The 27,937-nt window shown below is 36.6% G+C and overlaps 2 protein-coding genes across 2 annotated transcripts in view; one reads left to right on the forward strand and one right to left on the reverse strand.

The window, feature by feature from the left end:
- The window catches only part of LOC118265968 (ATP-dependent RNA helicase vasa), a 239,972-nt gene that overhangs the window by 199,966 nt on the left and 12,069 nt on the right, over positions 1-27,937 (forward strand). The gene's annotated exons all lie outside the window — the stretch shown is intronic.
- The window catches only part of LOC118265918 (tyrosine-protein kinase hopscotch), a 28,931-nt gene continuing 4,457 nt past the window's right edge, over positions 3,464-27,937 (reverse strand). Inside the window, exons 3-22 of the mRNA XM_050694680.1 lie at positions 25,278-25,436; positions 24,341-24,518; positions 23,095-23,249; positions 22,242-22,334; positions 21,651-21,770; positions 20,732-20,880; positions 17,455-17,589; positions 16,843-16,970; positions 15,659-15,795; positions 14,973-15,170; positions 14,626-14,776; positions 13,959-14,097; positions 13,411-13,485; positions 12,976-13,088; positions 12,294-12,524; positions 11,543-11,695; positions 10,673-10,846; positions 10,147-10,319; positions 7,478-7,627; positions 3,464-6,899 (exon numbers count right to left, since the gene is read on the reverse strand). Coding sequence (XP_050550637.1) covers positions 6,761-6,899; positions 7,478-7,627; positions 10,147-10,319; positions 10,673-10,846; positions 11,543-11,695; positions 12,294-12,524; positions 12,976-13,088; positions 13,411-13,485; positions 13,959-14,097; positions 14,626-14,776; positions 14,973-15,170; positions 15,659-15,795; positions 16,843-16,970; positions 17,455-17,589; positions 20,732-20,880; positions 21,651-21,770; positions 22,242-22,334; positions 23,095-23,249; positions 24,341-24,518; positions 25,278-25,436 — 2,950 coding nt within the window. The 3' untranslated portion in view covers positions 3,464-6,760. The remainder of the gene's footprint in view (positions 6,900-7,477; positions 7,628-10,146; positions 10,320-10,672; positions 10,847-11,542; positions 11,696-12,293; positions 12,525-12,975; positions 13,089-13,410; positions 13,486-13,958; positions 14,098-14,625; positions 14,777-14,972; positions 15,171-15,658; positions 15,796-16,842; positions 16,971-17,454; positions 17,590-20,731; positions 20,881-21,650; positions 21,771-22,241; positions 22,335-23,094; positions 23,250-24,340; positions 24,519-25,277; positions 25,437-27,937) is intronic.

The following is a 27,937-nucleotide window of genomic DNA, read 5'->3' on the forward strand; positions in this document are numbered from 1 at the left end:
GGTACTAAGGGTAGGGTCAAACCCGTACTAAGGGTACATGTTTTCTTTCTCATTCTTCCCTGAAGAGGTAAGAGAAGATGTAACGATAAAGTCCTAGTCTCCCAATACAATCACTTGTCCCTTGATCTTATTGTAGTAGCGCTAAAAATTAAACCAACATCTACAAACAAATAGCAGTTGCAGTAGCGGTCATTACAGAACCAGATACCAACTAACAAAGCTAAAGAATCAAATGGCAATTAACATTTACCTGTCCGAAATTATAAATGCCGGTTACCTTACAACGAAGATGCAATTCATCATAAACATTCCCAAATAAAACTGCTACATATTGCATGCTCCCTAGTCAATCTAACAGTCAACACTTGGCTGCAATGTCGCAATATGTTAGAAACTTTGTACCAGTAAACGACAGGATTAATAGGTTCGGAGCGGACATCGCGCGGCCAATGTCGCTCCATCAATCAATTGGCCGTGGCCCGGTGTAGCGTGTGAAGTCGCATTGATGACGATGCAACGTGACTCCGACATGGGACGTCGGAGCGCGCTGCGCTTCCCATGCATCACGTCAAACACGTTCACATTGCACCATTTAGGTCTCAGTTGTATTGGTACTAGTTGATACTTTGGAAGTTGAACAATCTACTGATAAAAGTCAAACGACTTTTATCGGTAGATAGATAGACCTACTGTTCTTCAAGACTGCCTCCGATATACGTACCTACTTTTTTATTAGGTAATTCATCATTCAAAGTGGAGTTTCTTGCTCGATTTTCTCTATAGGAATCTACACTTTAGAACGAGAAAATTGCTTCATTAGAAGACTGACCGATAGACAGACATTTTAATTATTATTATATTTGCGTTGACGTCTAAAAGTGCCTGCCTGGTCTATTTGAAATCAATAATTTTGACTTTGCCTAATGATTTTGACTTTGATCGTAAGATTTCCAGCATATTTATTAAATCTTTTGCAATTTCTCTTTTAATTTTATTCATTTTAAATGATGAATGATATTTATTTCTGTAAATCTATACTTAATATAATATTATAAAGCTGAAGAGTTTGTTTGTTTGTTTGTTTGAACGCGCTAATCTCAGGAACTACTGATCTGATATGAATCATTATTTTTGTGTTGGATAGCGCATTTATCGAGAAAGGTTATAGGCTATAAATCATCACGCTATGATCAATAGGAGCCGAGCAGAGTGGGTGAAACCGCGCGGAAGTAACTAGTAGGTTATAAAATGACACTTTTACACGTCAATATTTCAAATAGCTAGATCAAGCCGGTATTAAGTAATCTACTTATCCAACTTTCGTACAAGAGGAGGTTGTGGGGCACGCAGAATAGGTTTATATGTTAGAATTCCCGCGGGACCGAGATTTACCTACGTGGAAAAACGTTACCACGCGTACGAAGTCGCGGGCACAGCTAGTAGGTAATAATTCGCTTGAAGCATTGTTAAAGTAGGAACGTAGTAAGCACTCGAAACGCAGTTTATTTTATACAGGCATTCGTATGAAGTAAAATGAATCCGAATATCACGAAACGAATTTTCACAAGCCTTTCAGAAGGGTAGTTCCAATAAATCAATTAAAAGTTTGAACCATTCAAAAGCGGATTTTACATTCAATACGGGCTTCGGCCTCGCAAGCCTGGCTAGTTGCTGCCTATCTTAATTCTCCTTTTACTACGTTGCTACGTACGTAGGTGGCTATTTTCCTGTACCCTTAGTACGAGTTTGCGTTGAAAGTAATCGAAAAGCGCGTTCGGCGTTCTAATTGGTTGGTTTATTCGAGCCGGCTTTCACTCTCCGCTTACGTTTTTTCGCAAACTCATACTAAGGGTACTGATTCTTCTAATGTTTTCATCGTGTATGAGGAAGGATTGCCCTCCTAATAAATATTTTAATTTCACGCCTCTTTAAACATTATGCTTTTATCTATATTTAGCAGCGCCCACTAAACCTTTTATCCCGGCGTTAATTTACATAAAATGTTGAAACTTTATTAGACACGGGGTTGTTTAATTTACACACTAAATAATAGTCTAAAGCTGACTCTACTTTTCTAGACTACTATATTGTAGTCTGAATGATTTAAAACCGCGGCCGTGTTCAATTTAAAATTAAAGTAACTTAGTAACTATTATCACAATATTAGGAGTTATTCCTTCCCGGAGCTGTGGAAAACGTAACAGGTTACCGGGGCTCCGGCTCAGGAGAAGGAACGGGGTGGTTCTTAGTCAGTAAGAGTCTGACACTTGTCTCACCCAAGGCGGGAGAAGACATTTGGATGATGTCCCCCCTAAAAAATAATAAAGTGGTTATTCCTTTGTTTTTGCCAACTAATTTATTTTGAAAACTATAATATATTTAATCTGCTATAGTTTTTTGTTCTCCTCTAATAATATCTTCTGATTTCGTTGCGGGATCCAAGACAGTTACTCATGTCCGTAAGACGCGCTGGACTTCAGTGTTCCAGTGTTTTCATTGTTGTATCTACTGTAGATCCTGGCTTACTAATATTTTTTCATAACAAGTCCTATATTTGGTACCTTTCCGTCGATCTTGTAGTTCTTGGAAGCATAGACGTTCATTAGATAATATGAGGTAAATAAGTCACATACTTAGGTACAGGAAAATATATTATACCTACTGTTCTTAACATTCATACAGACTTGCAAAGCGCAAATACAGGCAGAGGTGCCATATCCTGAACACAATTCCAGACTCCGTGCTACTACTAAGAAGTTTTCGAAAATCCGAAAAAAGCCCAGTTATACTTTGCCCGAGCCGGGAATCGAACTGGAGACTCGGCCAAAGCGCAAATACTTTTTTTTTTATAAATGCAAAAGTGCGTTTTATAATTTAATAGTTTTAATTGCAAATACATAAAATTGAATTCCATGCACTGACCAAATCGTTGAAACCACCAGTCTTATTAATTCTAATTCTACGATTCCGACCGCACTTAATGCAGTGACAATCTCTAATTAAATTACAGTGTGGGTGTTCCACACTCCACAGTAATGCACAAAGTTTCACCATTAAGGGGTAAAGTTAAGAAAAAATGTGGAATTAAAAGTGTCTAGAGAGAAACGTCGTCCGTTACCTTGATTTAATTACTTGGCACTCGCTTCACTATTCAGGACGCGTCCACACCGCATCTGCATTGTTTTATAGCAAAAATTGCGAGTGAAAATTAAAATTTAATATTTTATTTACTCACAAAGTTGTAGTATGAGTTATCTTCGCAACAATAGTAATGAATTTCATATTATTTAAGGTTCATTTTTCTTTGTCTAATTTATTTTTCCATAATATAGCTCTAGTAATATCAGGAGGCTTAAGTTACTCGAATAACATCTCATATGTACATTTCAATAAATATATGCACATAAAGTAGTTTCAATTGGTATTATATCAACACTAAAGGGTGGGTAAATTAAAATGCATATTATATTCACGTACCAATAATTTATTTTAATTTCATGGCAAAAATAACATGGATGTGTCGCTGTTTCGCACAATATACAAAATATTTTATCTATATACAATTACACAGATCATGAATTAAAAAGTATTTAGTAGGTGGGCAAGAAAATAGAGCTGAAGAATCCGAGAATATCTTTACCTTTAAAGGTAAACTCATAATCATCACGTCTTATTAAAAAAGAAAAATATAATTCCGTAGTAAAACCAGACCTTAGGCAACATACTTTAAAAAAAAGAACTTTGCATCGAATGCTACATTGTTGCATTCTTGCATGCAATTTAAATTACGAACGAATGACGTTAACCAAAGGATTTGTTGCCAGTCATTACGTATGACATTCTGTTTGTTAGTTTAAAACGTTATCACACGAAACACCGACACATCGTAGTCTTAAATTATAATAAAACAAATTTGACTTAAATAATAAGATGTAACTAATATATACAGCAACATTTTAAGCATATTCGCGATAAAACTGATAACTCATGAGTAGTAACATACGACCATACGTCAATTTTTCATAAAACTTCTTACGGCAAGAGATAGTTTTAAAATGTTTTAAAATTCAGTTACTTTCGTGACTAATTTTCCTGTGAAAATACTCGTTACAAGTAAACTTAATTCTACAATATAATAACATAGTTGCCTCCTAGATTTTGAAACAAGTTTACATGTACCAAGTATTTTGTTCGCGGCACATTTAACGTCAAATTCCATCGTCATTACATTCATGAGATTTTTAGAACAATAGTACTGTTTAAATAGATTTCATTCTTCGCTTTGTACAATATAAAGTATACCATAGAGGTACATAATTATAGGGCATAGACTAGTACCTCTACCATGAGTTTAAAGCGAGTATTTGTCGATACTCGATAGTGACGACGTAATTATTTTTGTATGACAAATTTTAGTTCCGTAAGTGACCGCTAGAGGCGCTGTAAAATGTTCCATACTAAAACATTATCTTCTTGTCTTCAATTTAAGCTCATGGTAGAGGCACAGTTCAGCTAAACACCGAACCTACTTAGTACTTACAGATAAAATATTACACACAGATGTTAATTGACTCTACTCTATACGCTGGACATTTTTAAATAGATGAATCCGAATCAAATAGCCAATTATTGCTATTATTAATTTCACACAATTGACTGGAAAATTGACACGTTCAAATAGATAGACATCAATTTTTATGCGTATTAAGCAAAAACATTTATAAGACGGGAAAGCCCGACGAATTACTTACATAGGTTTATGTAGTTAGATAATTTACAATGCAAGCGTATACAATATACACAGATTACAACCACATAATTATATAAATCGTATCGTAGTAGAGTACAAATACGGTGCACAATATTTATCTAGGGAAACAACCACTATGGAACTTCCACACAAAATCTTAATATTGGTATAGAATTCCAGTCACACAAAATTGTACGTATAGAGAAAAAGCGAAGTAAATATGAAGTACTTTCAATCAACCGTCAAAAAGCAACGGAATTTCGAGAAATGTTGTTTATGTATGTTAACAACTAAAAGTAGGAACATACTGGTGCGAAAGTAACCAAACAAAAAGCCTATGTCTGCCCGATTATCAAAATATAAAGTTGAGCTGATTGATTTGTAAAAATCTTTGTAAAATATATAATTAAAAAAAAATCGAATAAAACAACATACTATAGGCAATGTTTGCTTTAAGAAAAATTAGGTACACAATAAATTTCACGTCCCGTACTATAAATCTTATAATAGTTCTGCAGGAACTAAATTCACTACATCTATCGACTTCTAGATCTTTCCCAACTCTACCCAAACGCAGTCATTAGAATAAAATAAGGCGTTATTTCATCCTTATAGCACCGATACTCCATTTGTCAGTCTATGTAATCACAATCCAATTCCTCATGACATCGACACGCGATGCTGCGAAAATTAATAATTAAAAAACAATTTTATAAAATATTTCCCAATCATATCTAAACAATAATAAATTTCTAAAATAATAATTACATTTAAGTTCTCATTACCCGATTACATTTTTTGTACCTAACTTATATTAAAATTACGTTTATTTGTCACAACAGTGAATTGCAAAACTTACAATAAAGCAAATTAATAAAATGTACACTGATAATAAATCTTAAAATTATTTGATCTCTAGTTTAATGTTCATATTTTAATATCATCTTTGGTTTTATAGTGAATCGGTCTCGGCGACCATTCTACGTAACGTGTGCGTGTTAGTATTTCGTTGTCATCTAGTTGCGGTATTGAAATGCATACGAATCCATTCAACGCCAATATTTGTTCAAACATTTGTGCCAGTATTACAGTTCTAGAATGGTTGGACTAGCGAGACTTACACACTGCTTGCTTACACAATATAACTCTGCTTACACTATCATTGACTCGTCATTTAGTCACAAATACGCGGCAAGTATTCTGTACGTCAAAGTTCACGATAAAAAAAAATCATAGTCAAGTCAAAATAATGAAATATACAAACACTAGGACAAGAACAATAACAAAAAAGACATTACTGAATATAAAACGTCCACTCACAGTTTGATTGCACTGATAACACACAAATAATAGATTCCACATGATTGAGATACATTACATTACATAGTGTAACAGATATAACATTTGTATAAATATTTACAAGTAGCTATACTATACAGAACTAAGGCAAATGCTTCGAGGAACCATAAAAACACATACTTAATAAACAATCGATTAGCTAGTACCGTTTGTGCAAATAGCGCAATAATAACAAACACAACGTGTGAAATATGGCCTCGACTATACAACGATATAAACATCAGAAATATAGACTCAATCCAAAACTGTACCCCCACACATACACACAATTATTTTACGTAAAAATATATCAATATACTGAAATCTTTTCTCTCATAATCTTGTAACGATTGGGGTTATAATTCTTCAATAACGCACTAATTATTTGCACAGGCAAGTTATAAAAACGAGCATTGGATTTCAAGCTGCAAAGTTATTACCAGTACCCTTAGTACGAGTTTGCTTTACATTGAACGAAGCCGAAACGAGCGCGATCAGCGCTCTGATTGGTTGGTTCATTCGCGCCGTCCAATCAGAGCGCCAGACGCGCTCTAGTTTCCTCGTTCAACGTAAAGCAAACTCGTACTAAGGGTACAGATTTGAGTAAAAGGAAAAAGGAACATATTTTCTTATAACTAGCACGTTACTGAAGAAATATATCAAAGTAATGTTCTACTTATATTCGTCCATGAATCGCTTGCACATATGCACGAGGTCAATGAACTTCGGTCGTAGGGTGGGGTCCAAATTCCAGCAGTCCTTCATCAGGTGCCTGAATATCTCTGACGGACAGCCCTCCGGTATTTGAAAGCTGCAATAGAAATATTATTAAGTTTCAGTTTTAATCAAATATATCACATTAACTGAGGTACAATTTTGGCAAAGTTTTTACCCAAAATTTACCCAATCTATTTTGCTACCAAATAAAAAAGACAGTAAAAAGCACTTTTCAATAACAATACAACTTTTGTAATACTATTATTGACGTTTTAGATTGTGGTAGTAAAATTTTCTTCAATCATGGTTTTGTAGAACCGATCTGGCAACAATCTAACCCGATAACTTATGATAATAGGCTACTTTCCTACTAGTCAAAGTCAATACTTTTTTCGAAACGTCAAAAACGATATTTCCAATGAACTTTGAAAATTATGACACCATCAGTTTGTGACGTCAAATAGCAGACTTATTTCTAGAAAATTAGCTAGAAAAAATCTAAAATTAAGTAGTTCATCATATTTATGAATGAGAGTGTGATTATTTTTTAATATTTTATTGTATTGAAAAGTTGTAATAATTTATTTTTGACCGAGGATAGTACCCAATTTAAGGTCATTTAATTATTTTTTTTCAGCAATATTTAAACAAAAAAGCAAACAGTATACAAACCAGGAGGCTCGTTCCCTGGGTCGCTCGGGGTTGAACTTGGGCACCTCCTGGCGGGCGCGCGTGAATATCTCCCACGCGGTCACTCCGTACGACCACACGTCACTCTTCGTCGAGAAGTGCCACGGCTCCACCGCAGACTCGGGAGCGTACCTGTGTACATACAACGGAGAGTTATACTTACTAACTTACTACTTACATGACGCTAAACAATACCAACTTATATATAGACAATTATGGCCTTGAAACCTCGAAAGGATAGGCATTTGAACAACAGGGACAACTGGAAATTACAGTTACATTGAGTATGAATTTAATGTAACACCCAGTTTTCACCAGTTATGTTGTGAGTCCCATGTATTAGATACCGACTGATACAGTAGGGTGTAGGGAATCCAATCCGGACTATCCGTAATCCGAAAAATCCGGATATCCGTACATTTTTACTCGAATTGTCAATCCGGATTCGAAAATCAAATCCGCGGATTTTCTGAATAATAAGAAATCGTAATTCGCAATGACATTATCACGCGTATGTTCGGCTCGCGTCCTCCAGAGGTAGTGTTGGTTACTCCGCTTAATATAATTCGGCTAATAAATCGATTAAAAACAGTTAATAGTCATTAATAGCCAACTATGGATGATACTGTTAATGTTATTTTAGTGATTGGAAACTTCCCTTCATGGTTTTCAGGCTTAGTAATGTCAGATTAGACTTAATTTTCATCATCTTTCTTTATCTTTTTTTTTTTTTTTTGAGGGTGAAAATCATCCAATGACTTCTCCCGCCCTAGGTGAGGCGAGAGGGAGTGTCTTCTTCTGCTTTGAGCCGGAGCCCCGGTAACCTTTTACGTTGTCCGCAGCTCCGGGTCGGGCATCAGCCCTGCTGGGCCCCATCTGTGGTGGTCTGGCTCTTTGAGGCGCGCGCGGAACGCGACTCGCCGCACGCACGGGTCTGGTTCTGGTCGGGCGGCGAGCTACCCTTGCTCGCCGTCCGCAGACCCGCACTTACGGTGGCCGGAGATCGTCACGCGATCCCCGACGCCCGGAGTGTCTACTGCGGCGGCTAGGACGTGAGGAGGATCGTTCTCTCACGCGCTCCGTCTCCTCCTTAGCTAGCATGACTGCTTCGCAAAAGGAGGAGACGGCGTCCCATCCCCCTCGCTCCGCACCATGGCCTGAACCAGAGCCGGACGCGAGAGGTCACCGTCGCCGATCACATCCCTAAGGACACGGCGGTGCTCAGCCCATGCAGGGCACACCGCTACTGTATGCTCCACCGTGTCCTCTGGGTGGTCCTCGCAATGCCGACACCCGGGCGTTTCCTCCCGCCGAATCCGAAACAGGTACCTACCGAAACTTCCGTGTCCGCTAAGCACCTGCGTCAGGCGGTAGGTGAGGACGCCATGACGCCTCTCTAGCCACTCCTCAAAGAGGGGACTTACCGCTGCTATAACAGCGAGCCCAATCATCTTTCTTTATCTATACTAATATTATAAAGCTGAATGAAGAGTTTGTTTGTTTGTTTGAACGCGCTAATCTCCAGAACTACTGGTCCGATTTGAATAATTCTTTTTGTGTTGAATAGTGCATTTATTGAGGAAGGCTATAGACTATAAAACATCACGCTATGACCAATAGGAGCCAAGCAGAGCGGGTGAAACCGCGCGGAAGTAGCTAGTAGTAAATAAATGTGCACTTTAAAACTAATCTGTAGGTCTACTCTAATTCAAAGAAAACGAAGTTTTGTCCAAAACTTCGCAGATTTCGTACTACAATTTTATTATATTTATTGCGAACTTTCGGGAACCAAAATAAACGAATGAAATGAAGATAAATAAATAGGTTTTGATATGAAATTAAAAATAAAACGTTATTTCAAGTAATTCTATTAGTAAATCAAGAAAACCTACGGCCGAAGATTAAACGAAATTTCGGATTCGAGAACCGGAGTAGGCCCCCTCTGGTCTATTTAAAAATTTTCAATCAGCTATTTACATAAATTTTTGGTAATTGAATTTTTTATGCTTAGTTATTTTTTTAATTCCTAATCAGTCATTTAGTTTTTTATTTGTTGCTCAAAAATAATTTTCTGCCTAATTACTGCTAGAAACACTGGATTCTTCAAAATCTCCTAAGTTTTGTAAATCGATTGGATCGGACGCTAACGGATTTATTTCTGGTGTATTAAAAAGTACAGATTCATTACAGTCACAGGATATTTCATCGATTTCTGATGTTGGATATAAAAAACTTCATATTATTAAACTAACATAAGTAGATTTGTTTATTTTCATGAAAAATCCGTAAAATCCGGATAATCCGGATTGGACCAAAAATCCGTTCTTAAAAATCCGGATTTTCAAAACACGGCGGATTTGCATTCTCTAGTAGGGAGTGAAGTGAAGGGGGTGTAATATTCTAGACTACATACTTTCATTGAAAAAAATATTAAAAAAGCCTTTAGATCCTAATAAAAGAACATAACCTCCTTACAACGCAGTGCCACATCAAGAAGGATATACTAAGGACTTGTTTCACAATGTCTGGATAGCCGCTATTTTAATTAAGAATGGAATTTGTATGCACTATCTGTTACATAAGTTTATCGGGCACTTATATGAAGGTGGTGAAACAGGCGCTAAATAAAATAGGTTACGAAAAAGTCTTACCAATTAATAGGCAGTAGCCGTTCAGTCTTAAGTCTGTACGCGTTTTCTTCCTTAGGTATAATCCGGGCGAGGCCGAAGTCCGATATTTTCACGTGGTATTTGTTCACGACTAGAATGTTCCGCGTCGCTAGGTCGCGGTGCACCACGTTCTTGGCTGATACGTGGTCCATGCCCTGAAAAGAAGACAAACCAAATAAAAAACTTGGCTCGATTAAATAATTTCATTCAAATTCATTACCTCTTTAATGACATGAAAAAAAAATCCATAATAAGAAGGTTAATAAACCTTCAGCCTTAGCCTTTTTTTATGCTCTTTTTTATGAACATGTAAAAAAAGGCCTTACACTGGATACAATCCAAATTTAGTACTTTGAGTTTGAACAACCCTACAAAATGTTGTTGTTGCTGCTATCTTAAAACGAAGTAATAAAACAATTACTTTTTAATATGCATTTCATTCTTTCCTTCATTATATATTCTTTCTTCATTCTTTCATTCTATATTTAAATAAAGTTGTATTACATACCGTAGCAATATCCCTGGCGTACTTGAGTAGGTGTGAGATCCTTAGCTTGTCCCCCTGGAACTTGAGGTAGTAGTTGAGAGAGCCCTCCTCTAGGTACTCCATCACGATGAGCACGTCCGACCCGTGGTCCCACGAGTAGCCCAATATCTCCACTATGTTTATGTGTTGTAGCGACTGGAACAAATAACGTCCGAAATAAAAATACGTATATTTTTATCATCAATAACATATCTTTACTATCTATTTAAACTTGTTAACTTTTTCATTACAAAAGCTATTTATTTAAGCTACTAATTGAAAAACATAGAGATACATAATTATGAAAATCTATCTATAAGATCGCCCCGATACCATGCAAAGTCAGTATATCCATCTCAAGATTATTATAATAAAACCAATTTCTACAAAACTTATCTTATTTCTACATCATCATTAGAGATCGGAATAGGTGTATTGATTTTTGGTACTTGTACCGTAAATGCACATAGAAAGAATAACATGGATAAGCCATTTTCCCGGAAAGTAATTCCGGTATTTCCGGATCCAATTAAATATTGTTAATGTTGGTAGTTATATTATTACTTCTCAATTTAAAATTTAAAGGAAGGTATCAAAACTAAATTTAATATTTATCTGTTGAATAATAAAAACAATCGAATTCATCGGAATTCGATTGTTTAAATAATAAACGCAAACATTAATACATTTCAAATATTTTATTGCTAGCCTTTAGGCTAAGTTCACATGACCGCGCGTTGCCGGATTCCGGAGGAATGTCCATATTAATATATACGTTTTGGATCAGTGACCCCAATTCAATACACCTATTCCGATCTCTGATCATCATCAAAGAAGAACTAAATACAATACCTTCATAATTTCCAGTTCATTCTTGAAGTCCTCGTAAAGAGTGCCGTTCCTCTCAGAGGCCTGTCTTGTCAACTTCTTCACAGCCACCTCCCTCCGTTGAGATTCTTGGTTGTCGCGCTCCATCCAACCCTTGAACACATGGCCGTAGTTACCCTGCAAATAAAGATTTCCATACATTTATCATTTTTGTTGAATATGACAAACATTTGTATCGTATGTCTCAAAGTTTGTAAAGATTATGTAAAGAATAAGTCCTATACAAAAAAGTTATAGAAGAATGCTCTGGGTGCTTTTTTTACTGCAACAGGATGGACGCAGAAACGAACACCAGCTGGGCACATCTTGGAATGGGTTATACAAACATTATTTTTCATTATACAAATGACGATGAATAGAGGACTAAATATATGAAGACCACATACAACTCAAAGATACCACATAATTGTCATCTAATACGGTAATCAATAATAATAAATAAAGTAAAAAAAAAAAATAGTTAGTGTTTTTTTTAATTAGTTCTCTACGTCTGAAAACAGAAATAAATCTGTAAAATATATATAAAGAATTCTTAGATGATAAGTATTATTAAATTCTTTTTAAAATGTAGATTTGCATGCCAATTCAGGTAAAATGTATAAGGGACTTAAAATTTTTATACCACCTAATAATCTGTACCTACATTCTTTGCAAATAAAGTATTCTATTCTATTATTCTATATTCTAATAATATTAGAAGCAATGAGTAACTTACGCTGCCAATTTTCTTAGTGAGCGTGACGAGGTATGTCTTCCCCTGCGAGACGATGGACTCCATGAGCCTGGGCGCGGGCGCGGCGTCCCCGTCGAGGTCGTCGTCTATGGCCCGCGCCGCGCACACGCTGCCCGAGTTGCGCGAGCGCAGCTCCGCGCGCAGCTCGTGCCGCAGCCCGTACGGCAGACCGTTCATACTCTCCAGCGAGTTCGAGCTCTTGTTGTCCGCGAACTACGATCAAACTCATTTTATAAGTCGTAAAAAATAGGAGTGTGTGATGTTATACAGGTCTATCTCAGTTTTCCATTGGCTAAAAATATTTTTGTACCCAGTTAATTATTTAACAATCTCACTACAAAGCATCAATTTGTAATTTTTAGAGTCTATACTCTTCGAAGATCGAAAAAAACAAGAGAGAAAATAAAAGTAAGCGTCCACAGGCCCGCATCGTACGCATTACGTATGACGTCAACGGTACGCATCGCATATAGACATTGCTGATTATGCGGTCCGCACGATGCGGATCAGTGGACGCAGTTGTATGAGTTTCTATACAAGTCAAACTAAAATCCGTTACGTGAGATGCGTACGATGCGGGCTTGTGAACGCGTACCTTTATACTATACCTTTATACTGAATAATGAAACATCTAAAATAATGTTTCTTATTAACAGCTACTTACCGGATTGTCATATTGGTCAGACATGGTTCCGTTCATGGAGAGCACACTGCTGTCCGATATCAAGGACTTATTGCTGCCGGCGTCGCTCAGCTCGCTCGGAATGAACCTGTCACCTGCAACAATAAAGTATTGATTAGCAACAATATCCATAACTGAATAGCATTTATTCGTTCTACATTTACTTTGTGGCTAAGTAATGAGTATGTTGTGATTTTTTTTTAAGTTATATTTGTATTTATTCTCAACGGACTCTTGGTCTGTGCCCTTGTCATTTAATTTGTTTTTTTTTTTAACAATAAATCTCATCAATATGGTATCTAAGTTGCACACTATATTTAACCACAACTATTAAATTATAACCACAAAAATACATATGCATTAAAATATTTTTTTTTATCCACTAAATTAAGTTTATGTTGTGTGTTTATTACTTACTTGAAACAGTTTCTGCGTGTTCCATGTGTTCAAGAGATATCTTTGGCTCCTCATACTCGTGGATTGGCACGTACTCTGTAAATAAGAATACAAAATCAATAAATACAAAAAAAAACACAGTACAGTACTGTTTTTTCGTCCTATATTTTTAGTATGGCGTTCGACACGAATGGACCAGCTTGACCGGATCTGACACCACGGTCTCAAAGAGTCATTAGTCAGAGATTAAGACTGCTAATAGAAAACTGTTGAAGGCAAATCCTCCGCTAACGTCGGTCACCGGTGACCACCACGGTTCAATGAGTTAAGGAGGTTACTGGAGACCCAATCCCCCCCCCCCTCTATTCACCATTCCCAAGCTAGGTATAGTTACCTCTCCGGAGCTGCGGACTACCTAGCGGGTTTACCGGAGCTCCGGGTCGAAAAGCAGGAGAAGGAACGGGGTGGTTTTTAGTCAGTAAGAGTCTGACACTCCCTTTCGCCTCGCCCAAGGCGGGAGAAGTCATTGGATGATTTTCCCCCCTCAAAAAAAAAAAAGGTATGTATACCTCGGTGCAGCATGTGGTTCATGTCCCGCATGATCTCCTGCGGCCGCAGCGGGTCGGGCTGCCAGCACTGGCGGACCAGCGCCCACACCTCGCCCGGGCAGCGCGCAGGGCGCAGCAGGCGGTCGCCCATCTCGTAACTCTGTGGTACACAACAAATTCAAATTAAATAGCGATAAACTTAGGTTCTCTTTTCCATGCGAGAAGAGGCCAGGTTCTCTTTTCCATGCGAGAAGAGGCCTTTGGCCACATATAGACTGTTACACATGACCTGGGGCCTTAGTCTGCTATTACAATTGTGTCAGAATGGTCGATCACTGAGCAGTGCGAGAGGGACGGAGCTATACAACCTACATAGCTCCGTCCCTCTAGCACTGCTCAGTGGCCTACTCTAATTCAACGAAAAACGAAGTATCGGACGAAACTTCGCAGATTGTATACTATAATTCTATTTATTGCGAACTTTCGTGAACAAAAATGAACGAATGAAATGAAGATAAATAATTAACTTTTGATATGAAATTAAAAATAAAACGTTATTTCAAGTAATTTTATTAGTAAATCAATCAATAAAACCAACAGCCGTTAATTAAACGAAACGGATTCGAGGACCGGAGTAGGCCCCCAGGTTATTTTCATAAGCAAGTCTGGACACTGAAGTAACACTCACCCTAGCAGTAAGCACGGGGTTGGTCTCGGTGGGCGACTGTCCGTACGAGAACACCTCCCACAGCGTGGTGGCGAAGGCCCAGATGTCGCCCGTCACCGACCGCTTCGCCAGGCTCATGTCCGAGAAGAATTCCACTGGCATCCAGTGCACGCTAGAAATGTAGGAAGATTGGTGAAGATATTGGTTTAAAATCAACGTTACACAGCAAAAGTTTGTAAAGGTAACATTACTGTTTACTTTTCTTTTATATGAACATGCTATATGAAGTTTTTTCAAAAGTTAAGTTGTTTATCAACATTTAAAACGTTTACGTTTGAATTTACATAGTACATATAACAAGTACTTACTCATGCTGCGTATAATTAGAGAGCGTGGGTCCGGAGAGTTTGACGTTGATGCGGTCGCCGGTATGCGCGGCTAGCAATAGACGTCGGCAGCGGATGTGTCCGTGCACGACGCCCGCCTCCGACAGGTCCCACAGTGCACGAGCTAAGCCTGCAGCTACTTTCTTCAGGTGCAAGGGCTTTATACGCTCTTCGTTCTCTCTGTTAATGTTCAATTAGGTTATGTATAGTCTGAATTTAAATAAACTATTGTGTGAATAACCTTGTAAACCTAACATTCTTGTAGATTTAGATTTAGAAAGATGAACCAATCTGGCAAAGACTGGAAAATATTTGTCACAGAAAATTTTTTTTTTAGTTTGGTGCATTCATAATTCAATACTCTTTTTTTCTCTTTTTATTTAAAAAACGTTGCCCCACAGTAGGATTTTCTCCTGTGTCGTGGGTGCATTTACAAACATACAAGATCACATGCACATGACACACAGACCCGAAACAACAATTTGTGGATCACACAAAGAATTGCTCCGTGCGGGAATCGAACCCGCTACCCGTTGCGCGGCTGCCAGTTGCCCAGCCACCGCACCAACCGTGCAGTCAAACAGAGATACAGAATGTTCTGGAATAAGCAAATCTTGTCAACATTGAAAACTAATCTCTATCTCCAATAACACAAAGTTGAAAATTACCTGAGATAGTCGTCAAAAGGTCCGTAGGGCAGGTACTCGAGTACGAGCGCGGTGGGCGAGCTGAGCGTCACCCCGTACAGACGCACCATCGAACTAGACTGTACACACGCCCACTTGCTCGCCAACTCCACGAAATCCTACCACACAACATCAATTAATTAGCATAACATCTTTACTACATTTTTAACTTTATTCATTTCGATTTAAAGACGAAAATCCAATAAAAAGCTTTGACAGATTTGAGTACGTAGGACCTGCTGGCCTGGCATTAATTTATTAGCATAACATCTTTACTGGATTTTGAACTTTATTCATTTCGATTTAAAGACGAAAATCCAATAAAAAGCTTTGACAGATTTGAGTACGTAGGACCTGCTGGCCTGGCATTAATTTATTAGCATAACATCTTTACTGGATTTTGAACTTTATCAATTTAGATTTAAAGACGAAAATCCAATAAAAAAAATATAACAGATTTGAGTAGGTAGGCTTGCTGGCAACTTTATCAATTTTGATTTAAAGACGAAAATCCAATAAAAATCTTTGACAGATTTGAGTAGGTATATAGGACCTGGCATTAATTTATTAGCATAACATCTTTACTGGATTTTGAACTTTATCAATTTAGATTTAAAGACGAAAATCCAATAAAAAGCTTTGAGAGATTTAAGTAGGTAAGAACTACTGGCTACTTCTAAACAAATAATGATCGTCATTAAAAACACACTATCATAATAAGTTAATAAAGTTCTTTTTCCAAGAAAACGTAATTCAATTAGATGTTCCTTGGCTGTGTAAACTAAATGGCGCGGCGTAAACAATTCATACGGAAGTAAGTTTATTGCTTGAGGAAATTAAGCGACCGACTTAATGACAAGACGGTGCTTCTCCAGTTTTGAAAACAGCTTGACTTTTCCAAAAGGCTTTGTAGAATGGTATATCTGTTATATATGTTACATGCAACATGCAAAACTGATATATATAGATGACAAATTTTTATTTTAATGGCTGTCGTGTAGATTTTAAAATATTAATACGTACTTTTTTATTTTGGTCGAAAACAAATACTTTCGAAGATAAATTGATTTGTGTAACGAGATCAGTACAAATAAAGATCTGAATATTTGTCAAACTCTACATACGATATGTATGAAAAACTAAAAAAGCTGTTACGATGTTCTTACCTTTAAATGATCATTAGCCTTTTCTCTCTGTAAAGTTTTAAATGCGACCACCAACTTCTTGGTCTCGTCGAGTCTCCACAGCGCTTTGTATGTCGCCGTTATATTCTCCGAGCCGATCTTTTCCGAACCTAACAATCATTATAAAAACTTTAAAACTAAATCTAAATATAGAGTGAGTAGGAAATGTACCATTTACATAAATAAAAATGAATCGCTAAATGTGTTGAAGAAGGTTTTAATTAAACAACGGAGTGCTTAGTCGAGTTATTTTTCATTAACCCCATCAAATTATTACCGCGTTTAGCCCTCTAATTGGTTGCTTTATTTAAGCAGACCAATCATAGCGCCGTACGTCATTAACGTATCAATTACGTTAACATAAAACAAACTTGCACTAGGCACTCCGTTTAAAAAAACAGTCTAATAGTATCAGAATGTTATTAAAACAGCCAGTTATAGCTAAACCAATTAATTAACTTTAGAAACGACATTTTCTTAAACACTAAAAAGATCAAGATGATAAAAAGTTATACATTATCTCATTAACCAAGTAAGTAGTAAAGCATGACATTAAATTAAGAGGGTGTCAATTTAATTAGGGGTTTATCATACCCGTGTATAGGAGGATGTCCTTATTTGGTAGACATCGCGGGCTCTTGTTGTCCTTGAGTATGTCTTGGAGCTCAGCCTGGTCGATGCGGACACCTCGCTTCACTGGCTCACCACACAGCAGTAGTTGTGACTTATCTATACATAGGTATAATTAAATAGTGAATAAGTATGTCTGTAGAGCAAATATTTTTAATTTTTTTCACAACAACGTCACGCCTTTTATCCCCGAATGCACCTGCACATTATGGCACGTAATACCGATGTTTTTTTTAATTTTGTTTTTCAATTCTTAAATTCAAATTCTTAATTAAAAAAAACAGCTGAAGAGAAGAAGAATCGGTTTGTCTATTTGCACATGTATGTTAATGCTAATGTACAGAACTGATGGACTGATTTGAATGAAGCTTTTTTTTGTTATACAGCTAATAAGTCCGGGCAACAAATAGGGTAATTTATTTTGGAAACTGAAATCGAAATGATAACTCCAGTTCACCTTTTTGGCGAACGAAGTCGCTGAAAGAAGCTAGTCTACATTATTGTAGTACTACAACATTACCTAGATCATCGTATCTAATTACAGCCCTAATTAATCCCTTTCGCATCATAATGAGTGCATCACCTCACATATATGGGTACCTAATCAATTATGATAAATTGGGTGTTACAAAAAGCCTATTATATTTACAATTTACGCGAATAGGGTGTATTTCGTGGAAGAATATTTACTTCGAATGGGTGCGTTAGGACTTTGATAAAACCAAGTCATTAATGAAATACTTCATAAAGTATTCCCCAACTGATCATTAAAAAAGAAACTTACTTTTTACTCCGCTAATAAGAAGATAACTTTGCAACATGTAAAATAACAACGCTTGATTCTATTTCGTATAAAGTATTCTCATTTTTATCAAAAACTAGCTGACCCGGCAAACACTCAAACATTTTTTTCTCATCTTTTAATGATCAGACTTCGACAAATAATTCAACACCAAGATTTGTCAAATCGGTCCAGCCGTTCTCGAGTAAGCGAGAATAACAGCAATTGATTTTTATATACCAAAAATATTAAAAACTGTCAAAGAATTCGATTTAACGCGTAAGATTCGCTTATCTTTTGGAAAACTAAATTTACAAACAGATTTATTGCTCTTATTGCAAACTCATCCAGTTCACAATGATCACGGACACGGATGAAATATTCCGTTAAAATAATTCAATTCAACAACGGTTCACGTATTTACACCGTATACTAATAAAAACGAGAATCAACCATAAAATACAGAATCAAAACGACTGTATACGATTACAAAGTACTATCGTAAATCTTGACTTTAGAACGGGCTGAGATTAAAATATAATCGCGTAGTTTAAATGAGACACATGTCAGTCTGTTTGTCTGGTATACTCGCCCATATTGCTAGGGAAGGTCATTAAAGTTTGGCGAACAAAACAACACACGGTTGAACCTAATTCTATTTAAAACTGAGATTGAGATAAGTTGACTGCACGGTTGGTGCGGTGGCTGAGCAACCGGCTGCCGCGCAATGTGTAGAGGGTTCGATTCCCGCACGAAGCAACTCTTTGTGTAATCCACAAATTGTTGTTTCGGGTGTGGGTGTCATGTGTATGTGAACTTGTATGTTTGTAAACGCACCCACGACACAGGAGAAAATCCTAGGGTGGGGCAACGTTTTAAAAAAAAGACTTTATAGTGTACTTTAATATACAATGTGATAGGGGTGGGACTTCTAACCCGTTAAGGCTGAGTACTACATCTAATTTTATCGACAAAAATAATAATATGAGGGGTTGAACCCCTAATTGAAAATATTGAAAAATAGTGATTTTTTCGGTAAAAATAATTCACAAATGATTTTTTTTCTCACCAAAACATTATCAAACATATGAAAAAAGTAATGAATTAGTTAGCCAAGGTTATTAGCTACCGTTTGTCGTTTTTTTGTTTCTACGACGCATACAACCTTTGATATCAAAAAAAGTAAAAAAAATATTAAAATAGCCATAACTTTTAGGGGGAGGGGATTCGACCACTTCGACCCCCGACTTTTGTCGATAAAATTAGGTGTAGAACTCAGCCTTAACGGGTTAGAAGTCTCGCCCCTATCACATTGTATAAATAAGTAAACACCTTTGCCCCATTGGGATTTTCTCCTGTGTCATGGGTGCGTTTACAAACATACAAATGACAATCAAATCCGGAACAACAATTTGTCAATCATACAGACCTATGTTTCTTGAGGAATCGAACCCTTGACACGTTTCATTTGGTATGTTTTGTGTGGTGGTGACGTAAACTACATTGATCACCACGCGTACTCTTCGTGTTTGTATCGTAAGAGTCGGGTAGCAGCACTCTACAATAGCCCTGGGGCCTTAGTCTGCTATTACAATTGTGTCACAATAGTCGATCATTGAGCAGTGCAAGAGGGGCGGAGCTATACAACCTACATAGCTGGAGGCTTACTGTTAAATCTAATTCCGATCAATCGACATTGATATTGTGATTATTTACTCTTGAATTGCAACATTTGCGCCCATTGCCTCCGAATTACATGTATATTAAATTAAAATGCTATTTTAACACCTACGATTGGGGTTGTATAGTTATGACATTATTAATTATTAAGATTTTATTGGATTGAAATTGCATTGACATTGAGATTGGCGCCCTGAACGTGTTAAACATCGATCTTCAACCCGCCTAAACAAAATGGCAGTTGTCTACCTTGGGCTGTTGAAGTAGTTAATTGTTTATTTTCTTATTTAGTTACGTAGTCTTAGTACGTACTAGATACGATACGTACATGTGTTTTATTTGTGGATAACATTTGCATACAATTAATTTAAAATTGTTGTATAACGTGTTGACTGCCTCGTTGGTCGAATGGTCGCAAGTGCAATTGCTGAACAAGGGGTCTCGGGTTCGATTCCGGGGTCGGACCTTAGTATTACTGGCCTGACTGGACGGAGTCTAGAATTGTGCCCAGTATATAACAATAAGCTCACCCACTATTACATGGGACTTATAACACAAATATCTAGTGAAAAGAGGGTGTACATTGTATAGCGGCATTACGTGCCGTAATGTGCACCTCTGCCTACCTCTTCGGGGATAAAAGGCGTGACGTTGCTTTTTTGTTGCATTTTTTAAATGTTTAATTTACTATGTTCAATCATTAATATACACGAAGATATATAGTACACGTGCCACAAGCGTTATATTACATTAACATAGAAATAAAAACCATATAATTACCATATTCCGACGGCGGTATGCATTCGTTTAAGAATATTCTTCCTTCTGGGTTCTGATGGCATCCGACTAGCCTCTCAATGCTATAGTACTCCTCATTGTTCACCACGTAACAATGACCTTTAAATTCTATTCTATAAGTCTCTGTAGTGCTGTAAATAAAAATATTTAAATTAATTTAAAAAATACAGCTTACAGGTTAGCTCTACTAGTTTCGAGTCACCCCGGGACTCTTATTTATGAGCAGCGTGTGCGGCGACGTTGGTTACTAAAGTTGTTACACAAAATAAAATCTAGATAAAACAATAATAGTTATACAGTCAAGATTGAAGTGTTTGAACAGCACTCGATCTGAGAATCTGAGTGCCAATCCCAACCTACTTGGGCATCAGCCAGGAAAGAAAATACTGTAACAGAGTGTTACTCGTACTATCAATGGCATCGATTCTTTGACCGCATAATTTAACATAGTAAACAAACACTCTGTTATATATTCTTTATCATAATTGCCACATAATTAATAAGTTACTTTCTATACTGATCATCTACAGATTTTTTCTCGCAGAATCGAAATCGACGCTAGAGATTTCATCTCTAAAATTCCACACGGGCGACGCCGCAGTAGAAAAGGTAGTGAAGTAGAATTAATAATTCATATTAATTTCTTATTCGTAAAACTCAACTACATAATTTTAAATTGACTGATTTTATTGCCTTGTTTATAAATGCAACTAATAAAAGTGACTATTATTATAATGTTTAATAGCCACACATGTTAGGTATATCGAGGGAAAACGTGTAACAATTATTTATAGCCGAGGTATAAAATTAATATGAGGTGCATTTCCCTTTATCCGCACCGCCACGCCATCAGAAAAAGCACAAACATCATAAAAGGTATTAAAAATAAAACGTAAATTACCTGTTTTTTGTGCAAACGTCTAAATAATAGACATTGTAATCGTCCTGGCACTGTCTTAATATATAACAGCCATGTTTCTTTGCACGTTTTTCTTCCAACTTTCTATACGAAAACGCGCCCCTACAAAGTTAAAAGTTTTTTTTAAACAAAATTCTCGGTAGCAATCTATATATTAATACGTGAAGCAAAAACGTTGTAATTCTTTTTACGATAATTGCGCGGACGTAGGAGCATAAAATTTGGTACACTTATAGTTTATGTGTAGGAGAAGTGCATAGCGCTAATATTTTTCAAAAATAATGCTTATAAAGTACATTAAATCAATAAATAAAACATTACACACACATGCATAGTATCTGATCGTATTTGACAAAACGTCAAAATCGATAGACATTACGATGATATTCTCACGTCTCATATGAAAAGAGTTTTATAAAAGAGTTTGAGTTAAATAAAAATTATCCTTCAACGTACGTTAAGTGGTATTGTAAATTAAATCATATATGGTCGAATTTCGGCCACTAGGCGACCACTAGTTACATTAAATATGTACCCCTTTTTACTGGTGCACCGTAGTACTGTAGTACTTACCCGACTGGGCCGTGACATTTTATTCTTTGTAACTCCTTTAAAGACGGCGTTTCGTCGTCTTTAGACAAGTTAAATGTCCATTTCACCATTAATCTGTTATAAATAATAAATCGTATTATTGATCGTGCGGCGTACAACGAAACGATTATAAATAAATTATTAATTTGCATGCATTTTAAGGAAACAAACAAAGTGATATTGTTATTTGTATGAAATGTTTTAAACAAATTATTATACCGTAATTATTATCGTTAGGTAAATACGTGCAACTGACTAATACTTTAAACAGGAAAGACTTCATTGTTTGGATTTAATAGTATAATTAACTTTGCCATTAGAAAGGTTATATTTCAGGGCAAGGCTCGGATGCCGGTTAAATTTTCAAACCGCTATTATGTACTTGTACGCAAAACCTTAACATTGGGTTTCGTTCGCGAAACCGGTTTTTTTAAACCGGTATTTGGAACAGTATTTTCATAAAGGTTTTTCGGATTAAACGGTTTAGATCAATAAAAAACCGGTTAATACGACGCACATCAACGCCGCGCGCTGTCCATATTATATTCAATAATAATATTTCAACGCGTGTACCGACATGGCCCTCGTCGAATAAACCGGTTAATTTAGGTTAAAATAAAGTTCTTTAAATGTTCACGTTCTTAAGAAAAGTTCGGAGGAAAACCGATATAAACCGGTATTAAACGGTATTTTTTAAACCGGTTCCGAGCCTTGATTCAGGGAGTAACAACACTTTTAATCCCAACATTTCAACAGGATCTTTGTCAATGAGAAATCTATACTCAACGCAGCCGAAGCCGGATTTGAAGCTAGTGTAAAATGAAGTACCAGTTACCTGTAATAGCCATCGCAAACTGATATAAACGAGGATATATGCTCCTCAGATTTAAACTTAAAGAACAGCGGGGTCCCTCTTCTAGATATTTCTAACGAATTTTCTCCATTTCTTGTTATATAAATTAATTCTTCTATTTTACACACGTGGATCCACTGAAACAAAAACATTATCTTAGTATATTTTGTAAACATTTCCGACAATATGCCATAGGTATAGATAACAAGTTGAACACTAAAACTTTGATTAATAATTAACTTAATTTATCTAGAGTTCATAGATTATCATATTGAGCACTAAAATCCAAGAAATTGACGACTATGTAGTATCGTTGGGCCAGTCCCAGTTATAGTATTATTTATACATACCCAGTATACTATCTCTGGGTACCTACGACAACAAACTCTAAAGAAAACAAAATGCAATTAAAAATATTATAATTTTTAATTAGCTTAGTAACTATTTCTGTCTAATAACTACGCAACGTTTCATTGAATCGATTTCGATTTCGAAATACTTAGTCTAAGATAAGTAATCATTAATATCATAAAAAGCAGCCCATGAGAGTCCACTGCAGGACTATGAGCTTCTTCTACAAAATAGGAGTTTGCCATAATCTCCGGCATAAGGCGGTTTGCCAATGGTTGGCAAGGGAGTAATTGAGACACGAGATGGTTTTGGTCGATATAGTCGCTACAGGCGGATTGGACTTTTTTATGGAACACGGCCGGTAAACGAGCAGACGTATCACCTGATGGTAAGCAATCTCCGCCGCCCATAGACACTTGAAACACCAGAGGCGTTACAAGTGCGTTGCTGGCCTTTTGGGGATTAGGAATTTAAGGGTTGTTGGGGAATCGGGGGTTGGGAAGATTGGGAAGGCGGAATTGGGCCTCCGAATTGGAGATCGCAGTTCAAAATAATCATTTATCTGAAAGCGCTGCTGGCCGGTCTGTTAAATATTATGTACTAGCTGGCCTGACAAACTACGTACCGCCTCAAACACTTTTTCTCACTTTTTAAACCTTCCCTGAACATCAAGACCAAAATTAGCCAAATCGGTCAAGCCTTTCTCGAACTTTACTGAGACTAACTAACAGCAATTGATTTTTATATATAGAGATTATAGTCCCTTAGTTAACTATTAATTGCCAAATGTATTATACTTATTCTACTCTGCTATCACCAAACGGCTGTAGACCTAAGATTTAAAGGAAAAGGAAGAAAATACGTCGTGACTACTTACTTCCCGTTTAACAGTATTGAAGATCCTTATACCGGGTTGGTGCGGGTGGAAGGGTGCAACCACAACGTTCACCGGAGTCACATCGTTGCCGTTCTGCCACAGAACATTGTCATACTCCTCCGCCAAATAGTTGGGCGCCATTATGTATAATTGTTGCAGGTATAGGTTCTTTATGTAGCTGAAAATTGTTGTAATGTTTAATACTGGAATTTGGAAATGAGATACAAAGACTAATAAAGATATAGGGAATAAGGGTGCTTTCCTCCAAAAATGTGCTATGTTATGTAGCTATGCTACGAAGATGTAATAGTTAAGCCGTGAAACTGTGTCAGCGTTTCTACCGATACTAAGCTATGTAGTTGTGCAAGGAAGATGCGCAGCTCGAGTTATGATGAGTTATCGATAGAAGGGAAGTCATCCATAGCACTCATCCATAGAACGCATTAATAGCACGCATCTTTCCATATAAAAAACATAGCTTAGCTAAATCTGTTGCAATCAGTGTTATGCTATGTGAATCAATGAATATGATTGGTGGAATCATGATTTTATAACATAGAGTTTTTATGTGTGAAGTAAATCAGGACCCCAAGCAAGCGTTTCTTATCATAAAAAACAGAGAAGCCATCTAAAGAGAATTTTATCAATGTTTGTTGAATGGGGACTTTAGAAAAACGTGGCACAAAATCCCGTTACGTTACCTACCCTTTGAGTACAAAACCAAAGAAAAAAAAGCTAATTGTTGGACGCAGTTGCAGACAGATGCAAACATCTGACCAGTGATACAATCTTAAGCCTTTTGTTACCATTGTGTTGACGTAAAATAAAAAATGTGTTTACAAAAAAGGCAACAAGTTGCGGCAAATAGTGTTCCCATCTGTGTAATGTAGACTGTGAACAAAATGTACGAGTATTGTGTACTTGTGTAGGTACTTACTTCACGTTGTGGCCGACGGAACAAAGCTTTGGTAGTTGATCGTGAGCGTGCTTCTTCGCGACGTGACCATGTCTTCTAACGATCACTTTCGGTATATATTTTTTGTAATCCCTCACCACATCGTTTACCGACAATTTTTCTTCGGCGGTGGCGCGTGTCCTGCATAAAAAACATGTACTTGCTATAAATGTATAACGTAAAACTCGCTATTTTCGGAGATCTGAGACTTGAATATATTCTAGTCAGTAGTAATTAGCATATCTACTATTTAGGCTTAGATCAAGAAACAATGCGCTTTAGCTTTGATGTCGTTTTTATGTCGACAGAAAAAAATATACCGACCAAATCCTTACATAGGTTACTACTCTTTACTAGAGAAAATCATTCATTCTATTCAGTTAGTGTTTTAGTATTCTAGTGTATACGGATAGAAGAAACAACTTTAGGAGGATCCAATATAGTACCTATTCCAGATAAAATCTAGAACGCTTCTGGCATTAAACAGGGACACAAAAAGATTTTCGGATAAAAATACATAGTACATAATAAGAGACTTCGGCTCAGTAATACAGAGAGAAGATATCCTTTATATAGAAAAATAACCAAAGCAATATGTCAACAGCTTTTAAGGAATTAAATTGAACTGTAAGTGAGCACTTCCCTTTCTTTAGTCACAATAAATTGGTTAAGGAAAGTACAGAATGACGGCATCCTGTCGTCTCAATCATCAGCACTTAGAACTTGACAGATATTAATATGATATCAGGCAGGAGACGTCCTACTCGTTTATGATACACGTATATAAAACATAACCCTCCTTCTGACGCAGTCGGGTAATGATCTTCCGTCTTTCTTAATGGGATAGGGCGGCAACGATTGCGTGGATCGGATCACCAAATCGTAAGCAATCGGCGTCGCCTATGGAACCCGTATTACAGAGAAATTACCATGAAGTGAGTACATAATGTGATTGTGCACTGAGATAAAACAAATTATATTATAATTTATAAGTCAAAAGGTGTAGATAGGTATAAGCGCTCAGAAAATGGTACATAAAAATGTGTACAATTGGCAACGTGTTTCTAATATGGGACTTCAAATAGAGAAAAGCGTGATTTGTAACGTCCCGCGCTCCCCGTAAAGTGTCACGCATTATCTTAAAGGGAAATCCAGTTATGACATCTCCTCTTTGTATTTGTTTCATGTGAGTTACACTAAATCAGAATGAATAAAATACTCCCATAGAAATGTCACATTAGAAAGAGAATCAACTCATTGCAGAAAAGCTGGAGAACGGACAGTTTCTTCTTCTCAATCGTACACTCTTGGCAGAGTGGTCGTGGTTGCTTCGATGATATTAAGAGGTTACGTCGTCGGTCTTTTCAGCATCAATTGCCTTCCTGGCAATGGTTTTCCATTTCTGGCGGTTCATTGCGTTGCGAGAACATTCAGCCATTGAGTTTTGCGTGATTTTTTTAATACTGTCCGTCCATCGGGTACAGGAGTTTGATGGAGGTTTATTTATTCATTTAAATTAAAGAAGTATGCAAGGATCGTAATAACTTTATACCACTAGACACATAACACACGTAGGCACACACAGGTTCCTATATAAAAATCGTGATTAAGTACTCATAGAAACAGGAAAAATACAATACACAAGTATTGTAGATTATCGATACTATTATGCCTACTCATTCAAATTGCATTCGGACTGCAAGTAACTTAGCGTCATTAGGACAAGAAAAAATAATTTTAAATTCAGATTATTTTATAGGCCTAGTTGATATTGCCAGTTCAGCGTGCGCATGTCGCAGATTTTTTTTAAATGACAAATTAGGCTTGCTGTATCACGAATCACGACTAATATCGCTTAGGTAAGTATCTACTAGTATGTGCTAGCAGCAAAATTTGCTAGCATCATGAATTGATTTATTGTATGACAGTTTAATTTTATAGTTTCTCGTCACTACTTTAATATTGGTTACTATTTGTATAGGGACTGCTTGCAGTCGACTAACGAGTTATTCACTAGATTCCACACATTAAATTTTTCTCCAATTTGCTATCAATTTGTCACTTATAAGTGTATAAAGCAGTCCCAGTTATGTTCTATCTTTAGGTTCCTAGGACGTAGGATTTGTAACAATATTTATACTAAATTACTAACTATATTAATGGTAAGCTACTAATAAACAATCAGCGCCACCCATTGACACCCGCAACACGTGAGAAGTCACAACTTCACAAGTGCGTTGCCGGCCTTTTAAAAAGGCCTAGTTATTACCGGAAGTGTTTCTTTATTTATACTATTAAAATATAAGTCATAAAAAAGCAGGTCTAGAAACGTGCCCTCACAAAGTCTAAATTACTTTTTTTATTTATTTATTTTTAGTTTTATTATTTTTTTCATTTTGATATATCTAGTGTCACTCTTGTCGTTCAGGCTTGAGAGTGAGCAATGTTCGAATTTGGCGCCAAAAATCCGCCATTTTGTTTTTTTATTTTGTCACTCTCACAGTTACGAATAACGTAAGTTAAAATAGTGTGATGGACTGTCATGGTTTTTAAGGACTTGAGTATAATATAAATTATATTTTCCTAAGAAAACTATCTTACTCTCAAAGCTGATAAGTATCCTTAGCCATTATTGATAGTTT

The sequence above is a fragment of the Spodoptera frugiperda genome, chromosome 7 (assembly GCF_023101765.2).
Source record: "Spodoptera frugiperda isolate SF20-4 chromosome 7, AGI-APGP_CSIRO_Sfru_2.0, whole genome shotgun sequence".
Taxonomy (NCBI): Eukaryota; Metazoa; Arthropoda; class Insecta; order Lepidoptera; family Noctuidae; genus Spodoptera; species Spodoptera frugiperda.